The 9295-nt window shown below is 40.0% G+C and overlaps 1 protein-coding gene across 1 annotated transcript; it reads left to right on the plus strand.

Moving 5' to 3' along the window:
• The first annotated feature begins 5627 nt into the window (after window positions 1-5627).
• On the plus strand, window positions 5628-8085 carry LOC148021156 (cationic amino acid transporter 6, chloroplastic-like). Its single transcript, XM_087698214.1, has 5 exons — window positions 5628-6042; window positions 6118-6340; window positions 6433-6793; window positions 6873-7104; window positions 7280-8085. Exons 1-5 carry the CDS (start codon window positions 5628-5630, stop codon window positions 8083-8085), a joined length of 2037 nt encoding a protein of 678 aa, XP_087554340.1.
• Window positions 8086-9295: the final 1210 nt, after the last annotated feature.

Genomic DNA, 9295 nt, shown 5'->3' on the forward strand with positions numbered 1-9295 from the left:
GATATATGAGATGTCTCAAGGGAGCCTTCATAAATAAAAAGAAAAGAGGTGTGGAGCAACTATTTGGTTTGAAGTCCCACGATTGGCACAAAATGATTCAAGTAAGGGTATCTCTAACCATGAATATAGTAATTAGTGGAGTAACTATGTGTAAACTTTGGGGTATGATGACTTTTTCCTGAACTAATCATTTGATCTATGAATATTGTTTACATTCAGTTCATACTTCCTACTAGCATATCCCATTGTGTATCCAAAGATGTACATGATATCATTTACAAGATGGGAGAGCTTGTGAGGTGTGTATACATTGTATTTTTTCATTATATATCTTTGAATTTCTACACAAAAATAAACAATTCTCAAATACATCTTAACAAATACATGAGCTCGAAGGAAATTGATCCAAAAACATTGCAAGATGCTTGAGTATTATCTGTTGAGGTGGTTTGTTTGGTGGAGGATATTTTTCCTCGATCCATTTTGACTACTCAATTACATTTACTCGTACATTTGATTGATGAGATCGCACTTTGTGGGGCAGTTCATGTAAGGTGGATGTTTTTTCTTGAGCGCTTCATGAAAACCTTGAAAGATTTTGTGAGGTAAAAAGTACGGCCTGAGGGAAGCATGGCTGAGGGTTGGTTAGTGCAATCATCCCTTGTTTATATCTTTGAGTATCTTGCTAAAGTGGATCCCTCTCAACCACGACTATGGAAAGATGATGAAGACTTGAGGATCATGTCTATAGTACCTCAAGGAAAATGAATGAGTAAAGTGCTAACAAAAGAAGAACTTCGTAAGTTAAATAGTTTTTGTGTGCTCAATAGTGATGTAATGAGCAAATGGGTTACACTATATAATGAAGCATGGGCAAGAAGAAAAAGCGAAAGACAAGAATTTTGCACTAGATATTGACGTAATGTCTCATTTCCAGATCATCTATATGCACTCCCATGTCATATTGATATAGATTGGTTACATGAGGAAATGGAGAGAATGGAAAAAGAGGAGGAAATTAATATATCTCAAAAAGAGTGGGAATATGCACGAGGTTTCTTATCAAAGGAAAGACATACTATTAATTAATTTATTTCTATAAGTTTTATTTTTTATAAATAATTGACATGTTTGATCTTTTATCTTTTACTACTAGTGCACATTATTCAATGCACTTTGGTGTGAGGGTAAACATCTTCGAACTCAATGTATAGATGAAAAGAGAAATACCCAAGATTGTGGTGTCCTTGCTCACTTCGAGGATGCCAATGGTACCATGGAAGGTTATTGTGGCTTGATCCAAGATATTCTAAAGCTTGACTTCAGACGATTCTTTATATATGTACTGGATGTGAAGTAGTTTAAAGAAGTGGTAACAAATGGTGAGCATTGCATAATCAGATGTCATCCAAGTGGTTTTGTAATCATTGACTCTACAAAATTTCACCAAAACAAGAATGACACATTAGTACTACCTCAACAATGTGAGCAGGTATATATGCAAAGGCTAATTTTTTAATATGTATACATGTGATACATATACACAATATAATAAGTATTTAAGTTTCTTGCTTTTGTTTTTCAAATACAGGTTGTGTATCATCCAATGGTAAACAATAACCGATGGTGGTATGTCATCCCTATATCTAATCGTTCAAAACCAATATATAGTAATATTACTGACATGGAGATAGCAGATGACAATCCAACAATTAATGATGATGTGCATGATGACACCATAATGGATGATATGCGTGATATAGTACAAGATGAACCTCGCGAGGATGTTCAAGGAAACGCAGAAGAAGACAATAATGTGATTGTCGATGATATTGATGAAGTTATTGAGCGATATAGCAACACATTTGATAGTGGGATAGACTTATTTGTTTCGTTACCTCTTGGTAACATAGACCTAGAAGTAGATAGTTTAGCAAGGGCTGATCTCATTGAAGATGACATAGATCATTTACTGTAACATACTTAATTTGCTTAATGATTCAATGTGTATTCCTAATTCTATGGTTTTTATCATGTGCACACGTGCATACTCAAGAATCAATAGTCAACTTTAAAGATAAATTGAATTTTCCATAATAAAAAGGAAGTCTTTTTTATCATCTTCAAGTAGAGAAATTGCGAGATACATATTGCAATGCTTGCTACTAATTGTAAGGTTTCTGTCACTTGCCGCTAATTACTTATATCAGGCTTGTCAACTAGAGGAACTTCCATTCATTAGAGAGCAATGAAAAAGTAATTATTAACTCTATTTTTTTAATTCAATAATTCAATGTGTATTCTTAATTCTATGGTTTTTATCATGCGCACATGTGCATGCTCAAGAATCAATTTCAGGTGGTTAAATAATTATTAACTTTGGTTTTTTAATTATGTGAATTTCAATTTTAGGTGGTTAAATAATTGTGTGTTTGTTGGCGCGTTTATATTGGCATCTATTTGCATGGATATATAGATGCAAAATTCGCGTCTATTTACACGCACTTTTACACGCACTTATAGATGCAATGATAGACGCGCCCGACTTTGCGCATCTAACATGCGCATCTATGCCTCATTTCTGTTGAAGTGCTAGTCACTTATAATGTAAGCCTATGTGTAGCCCTCATATCTCACATTTAAGAGTCCTGCTACCATACTCTTATCCTACATAGGTGTACACCTAACCTATGCATACCTACACTAGCTTAATCTAGGCTAGCCTAGCCTACTCTACACCTATATCTAAGTCTAGCCTAATCACTCATAATGTAAACCTATGCATAGCCTCCATATCCTGCACCTAATTATTCACCTATCATATGTTATCTAATGTAGCATAGCTTCCATTTACATTTACACCTAATCAATGCATACCTATCATAGCTTGGTCTAGCCTACCCATCCTACTCTTAGCTTTCTCTACACCTACATCTAAGACTAGCATGTTCCTTGTAAACATACACACATACACCCATATATGTGTAAATACACATATCTCTCTACTCAACACACATAGGTATATTCTCCAAGTCCCCTTTTCTCTCTCTCTCTACTTCCTCAGTTCTCTCTCTCTCTCTCCTGTTCCTCTTCCTCTCATAAAATGCATCTCACTATCTCTCTCTTCTTCGCATTTCTTCAAACTCTCATGTTCACATAGCTCCCGTGCATATGCACATGCATGTTTCTACCTCCTTCTCTCCCTCTATGTGTACATGTGCATGTGTGTGGGTTACTCTCTCTCTCTTCACACATTGAAACATCTCTTTGCAATTAGAGCGATAGAAAGCAACAATGAAAGTTGAGGGAAAGAGTAAGAGATACAACAAAGGCAAGAAAAATTAAGAGTGTTTTAAGCAAACATTGCATAAGCTATTCATGTCACTTAACCCAGAAAAGTGAGTCTACTAGCATTACTTAATGCATCACCAAAAGTCCTCTAGTCACTTATATGATGAATGAACTAGCACTAAAAATGCATCCTATATTTTCGATTTATTTTCATTGAATAACCAACACATAGTTTGGATATCACATATGCCACAACATTGTAAGAAATAGCTTCCATCATTGCATCCTATATTTGCTATTTATTTTCATTGAATAACCAACACATAGTTTGGATATCACATATGCCACAACATTGTAAGAAATAGCTTCCATCATTGCACAAGCAACAATCACTACTTTTTATCGTGGTACTAGCAATGCCATTAACCTATTATTTTCAAGTACTAAATTATTGCCCAAAGTATAATACAATCACATATGTTGAACTTACTATGCCTTTGTATTTTCCCCTATGAAAGGAAAGCAAGCAAAACTAGGATTACAAGATAATTTATTTTTAACAAGGTTACGTAGAAATTTGAATGAAACCTTAAATTCTAGTTTATGTCTAACATTGTTTTTGGTAAGTGATTCATTAAACTTAGAAAGAGAGGAAACAGTTAAAAGAGAGTTCAATTGAAAGAGTACTTTCTACATTTTGGGTACTTAAAGGGCTTCATAAATATACATAACATGTTGTCATATAGTGAGTCAAATGCACATATTATGAGTAGTTTTCAATGGTGAGGATCACACGTGCTCTAGCTTTTGATGCCCAACGATGACTAGTCTACATAAACAATTCCCAAAGCCTTCTTTAAGAGAGCCTTCACTTTCGGTTTTGTTCTAACACTATGATTATGATTCTAGTTCATTTAGTGCCTCTTCACAATTAAGTAATCATGGTTGCAAGATAATTAAGGGAAGGAGATTCTTTGGGCTCTTAGCATTCCCCTATGAGCATTATATGTTTTTCTCAACCAAGAATAAGATTAGTTGTTTAGGAAGGCCAAGACTAAGCATAGGAGATGGAATGACTACCAACAAAAAGGTGGTAGGCAATACTTTGTCCTTAAAGACATCATTTTCTCCTTATCTATCTTAGCTTATTGTGGTCTATCAAATCTTTTAGTAGAGCAAATAAAGTGGCCAGGTGGAAAAGTACACCTCTGTTCCCTCCTTTTATGGCCATTGCTATCACACACACAAAAATTAGGGGCGAAATTTGGCCCAATGGCTATTTTGAGAGGGTTTTGGGTGATTAAACTACTATTTTGGCCTTCAAAACGTGGCAAAATATATCCAGAAAATAATCAATTTGAGAAAATAATTGCCCCAAAGTGCAAAAAATATGATGCTTAACCCCTAGATTACAATTGGCATGTGCTTACAATTGCCATGTGCAATCCTGGTTCCAACATAAATAATCCATTAATATCTTTGCACCTAGGAATTCACTCCCCTACCTTCGTCTTAGCGCCATTAGGGTGAGCTGCCCCCCTCTTTACACCTATTACACCCTTTAGAGAATACCGTTGACGTGGGATACACACTCAAATGTGATTGATTTCAGTTTTTATCAGTATATGTATTCTACTTGTCATGCAAGTTACTAGCTTTGGCAAACGGTAGATGATGTCCGATTTCAACTTTGACATCATGTAAGCAAGAGAGTAACTCAACGAATTGATTTTGACAGCCCGTGCGCGCAGGTAATAAGGTTCATGATAGTAAGGAGGTGGTGAATGGAACAACTCTTCATCTACCTTCCTTAATGTCATCGAAGGAAATAGTTAGTCTAGACTCTAAAGCGCATAGGTCGAATAAGGAGGCTCTTCCTATAGCGCGTCTCATCAACGTAGTTATCATTCTCTTTCTTTTCCCTCAGGCTCCTACCTATATAAAGACCATCTGCGAGGAGTTAGCCTAGTATATTACCGGCCTAAGGCTAAGCGTATCCAAAATACGTACACGCCATCGCCTCTTGGACGTATGGGCCGGCTCTCTCTTACATTCCTGAGGGTTGAAACTTGAAACTCAGTTGGAACGTCATGAGGGGGATAGAAATCAAAGATCGATGAACCTAGGTCTTAGTCTGATCTTATGACTCGGTAGCGTCTTCCTCTCTCTCTCTCTCTCTCTCTCACTGTGAGCTACAGCATGCCTAGCGTAGAAGATTCAGAGGGAGCTCTGGAACTTGACCATCAGCAAGAGCATACGTGGTTGAAGATAATTTGATAGTATTTTAAATTATAAGCGAACCTTAACAGTTGCAGTACATTGTTAGATAGTTCAACATGAGGAGCAGCAGCAGCTTCGGAAGCTGGTATGGCTATATGAGAGCAGTGAGAGAGACACCGAGACGGTTGGCCGAGAGGGCAGCGGCGCTAGGGCGGTTAGAGGTGGTGGCGGAGGCGGCGCAGTCTAGCTCTGAAAATCATAATCGTGATACTAATTGTAGCAATACTTGCACTAAAATGAAGAGGAAACTGCAATGGTATGACCTGGTGGGCTTGGGCGTGGGCGGCATGGTGGGCGCTGGCGTGTTCGTAATAACGGGCAGGGCCACACACGAGGTGGCCGGCCCAGCCGTCATCCTCTCGTACGCCGTTGCGGGTGTTGCTGCTCTGCTCTCGGCCTTGTGTTACACAGATTTCGCCGTCCACGTGCCAGCCGCCGGGGGCGCCTTCACCTATCTCCATATCACGTTCGGTGAGCCAACGTCGACCTCTCTCTCTCTCTCTCTCTCTCTCTCTCTGCACTAATCGTATCTCTATTCATGTGCAGGCGAGCTTGCGGCCTACCTCACCGGCGCCAACCTTATCATGGAATACGTGATCTCTAACGCTGCTGTCGCCCGTAGTTTCACCTCCTACCTCGCCACTGTCTTTGGTGTTACTAATCCTAACGCATGGCGTATCCACGTGCATAACTTGCCACCCGGTTACAACATGCTGGACATTCCCGCCGTCGCTCTTATCATCGTTATCACCCTCTGCATTTGCTTCAGGTACCACACGTATCGCAACATAAACATCTATTATTCTGTCGTATCCTATCGTCACGCGCCATTGCTGAAGCTCCTCCTTCATATGGTCACAGCACCAAATGCAGCTCCACCTTCAACGTCTTCGTAACCGCCCTGCACCTAAGCCTGATAGCTTTCATGGTGGCAGCAGGCTTTGCCAAGGGATCCCCTCGCAACCTGGTCACACCGTCAGGCGATTGCGATCATCACCTATTCCCGTCAGGTTTTGCTCCATATGGCGCGAGGGGCGTCTTCAATGGAGCTGCCATAGTCTACTTCAGCTTCATAGGATATGACACCGTATCCACCATGGCCGAGGAAGTACACAAGCCATCGAGGACAATGCGCGTCGGGATAGCTGGGTCAGTTTTGATAGTTACCTCCATTTACTGCTTGATGGCGGCTTCACTTGTGATTCTGATCCCATATGATAAGGTAAAGGTCCTAGCATATTTATTCGTTGGACTATGTAACTATGGAGATGTAAGAACTAACAATTTATCCAATAGTACAGATAGATATGTCTGCTCCGTTCTCTCTGGCGCTGAGGCAAAAGACAAGCTGGCAGTGGGCGTCTAATGTGGTAGGGGTGGCGGCGTCTATAGGCATTTTGAGCTCACTGCTGGTAGCCATGCTCGGGCAAGCTCGGTATCTTTGTTCCATCGGACGCGCCAGTCTCATCCCTGCATGGTTCGCCACCATCAATCCCCGCACAGCAACTCCCTTAAATTCCTCATTGGTGTCCGGTATATTGATCTCAATGCAACCGTTATCCATCAGTCCAACGATCTGATTAAATCTCAATCAATCATTGAAGAATTTCAGAATTGTTCAATACACTATATTTCAATGAATCATTTGCAGAAGTGACCGATTCCTCGTTAACATATGCTCCTGGTCTAATTTTACTAACTGATGCAGGTGCCTGCACGGCCATCGTGGCTCTCTTCACAGAGCTGGATATCCTTATAGACCTCATATCCATCGGCACACTATTCGTGTTCTACATGGTGCCCAATGCTCTCATATTCAGGCGCTATGTTTTGACGGGCACAAGCAACAGCTGGGCAACGACTACTTTTCTGGTTGCAATATCGAGCCTATCGATCGGATTTGCGTGCGTCTGGCAACTGGCTGCCGGTGAGGGCGCCAACAGCAGGCTATTTGTAGCAGGTCTGAGCTCGTGTGCTGCGGCGATTATTATCGTGACACTGGCATTTCATATGATTGCAGTACTGGGCGTGCAAAAGTTATCAGATCGCGGAAATGGCACAATGATAAAAAATGGGGCTAGCATAAAAGCTGATCCATGGCCGCTCTTTCTGGCGGTGGCCTCAATATTCCTCGACGTGTTCCTGGCAGGATCTATCAGGGCTAAGGCATTCGTGAGGTTCGGGCTATGGTCCGCATGCGTACTTTTCTTCTACGTGCTTTATAGCGTCCACGCTACGCATGACGCAGCGAGAGCTCGCAAGTCAACAGCACCAGAAGTGGCCCTAATCATTCCTCCGCAAAGCGACGCAGAAGAATCAACAACAACAATTATACCTCCACAGGATCATCACGAGCTGTCAAAGACCGACTCGGATTCTAACACTGCGCCCACCCACATGATCAGTAACTGTGATCATCTAGAATTACCTTGTGCTTCCAGCCCATTGTCGATAACTGTGGTGTCAGTTACCACTGGCCCATTAGCCAGTTCCACATCCATCATTGATTTCTGATCAACATGATGGCGATTATATGTTCCTTCACTAATTCGCACATGTCTTGTTTGTGCAGTAAAAGAATTCCTAAGTAATCATTTGGTTTGCAGAATGTCAGTAATAAGCAATCGTATGGTTGCAAAACGTGGTATACATTCGATCTGGCACTCACTACTGGTTTTCAAGACTTACAATTTGTGAATGCTTCCTTTCATCAATTTGTTAACATAACGATTCACGTCGCCTTCCTTTCTTCAAAGTTCGTTGACACTTACCACTCTTGCGAACATTCGGGACACCAATATTCATCATTAATGGTACTTTCAACTTTGCATTAGGGACCGCAGAAGACATTGTCACCTTTTGAAGATCTAGAAAGTTATAGTCAGATCTTGACTAGAATTTTATGAAAGCAAAGATCAAAAAGTTAGAAGATTATGTTTAGGTTTGGAGTTTAGTTGTATGAAGGCAAATTCCATAAAAATCTATAAGATTTCCTTACAACTATTAATAAACTCTAGATTTTTTGACAATGAATTGCCTTCCTTTGGAAAAGACACGCATCACGTTGGTCACTTGGGTGCATAAGAAGTCACTTAGAAGTTTTTGTTTTAAGGCTCATTAGAGGGTACATTTCATGAGAAAGATTGGTGACATTTCATGTGGATAAGGTAGACACATAGCTATGTGATCCCTACTCACTCCTATTGTTATTTCAAAGCTTTTGTTTGTTCTCATTGATCTTTTGGACACTACTATGCATATATTCTTTGATACATATACCCCCTTTGTAATGTCTTCACATCTATGCGAGTGGCATTTGAAGCCCAGAAGTTCAATTGGCTAGTTGTTGTACTAAAAATCACTTAGTGATACACTTCACAACCCATGTTGGAACTATGCCACAATGTCATTTACACAATAATATCCAAATTGACTCGCTCATGTCATGGAACATCAACATGCCAATGCATTAGGGACAATTGAAGCCCATACTAAGAATTCATAAAGGCCATAATGAGTCAAGCTCATCTTACTATTGTTATTGCCTTTTGCTACATGAATCAAGTTAATAATAGGTACACAATTCAATCTTGATTGGCTCATTATGTTGCACATGCATGTGCAGTCACACACACACACATGCACACACACTCTCTCTCTATGTGTGAGTGTGTGTGTGTCCACATATACACATAAAGCATTTCTTGTCATGTGAGGTATCCAT

Source organism: Lygodium microphyllum, chromosome 18, assembly GCF_053477565.2.
Source record: "Lygodium microphyllum isolate KBCC chromosome 18, Lygodium_microphyllum_v1.1.10, whole genome shotgun sequence".
Taxonomy (NCBI): domain Eukaryota; kingdom Viridiplantae; phylum Streptophyta; class Polypodiopsida; order Schizaeales; family Lygodiaceae; genus Lygodium; species Lygodium microphyllum.

Coding starts and splice junctions, on each gene's coding strand:
- LOC148021156 (XM_087698214.1), top strand. CDS start 5,628: ATGAGGAGCAGCAGCAGCTTCGGAAGCTGGTATGGCTATATGAGAGCA. Junction 6,043..6,117: donor CTATCTCCATATCACGTTCG/GTGAGCCAACGT, acceptor ATTCATGTGCAG/GCGAGCTTGCGGCCTACCTC. Junction 6,341..6,432: donor ACCCTCTGCATTTGCTTCAG/GTACCACACGTA, acceptor ATATGGTCACAG/CACCAAATGCAGCTCCACCT.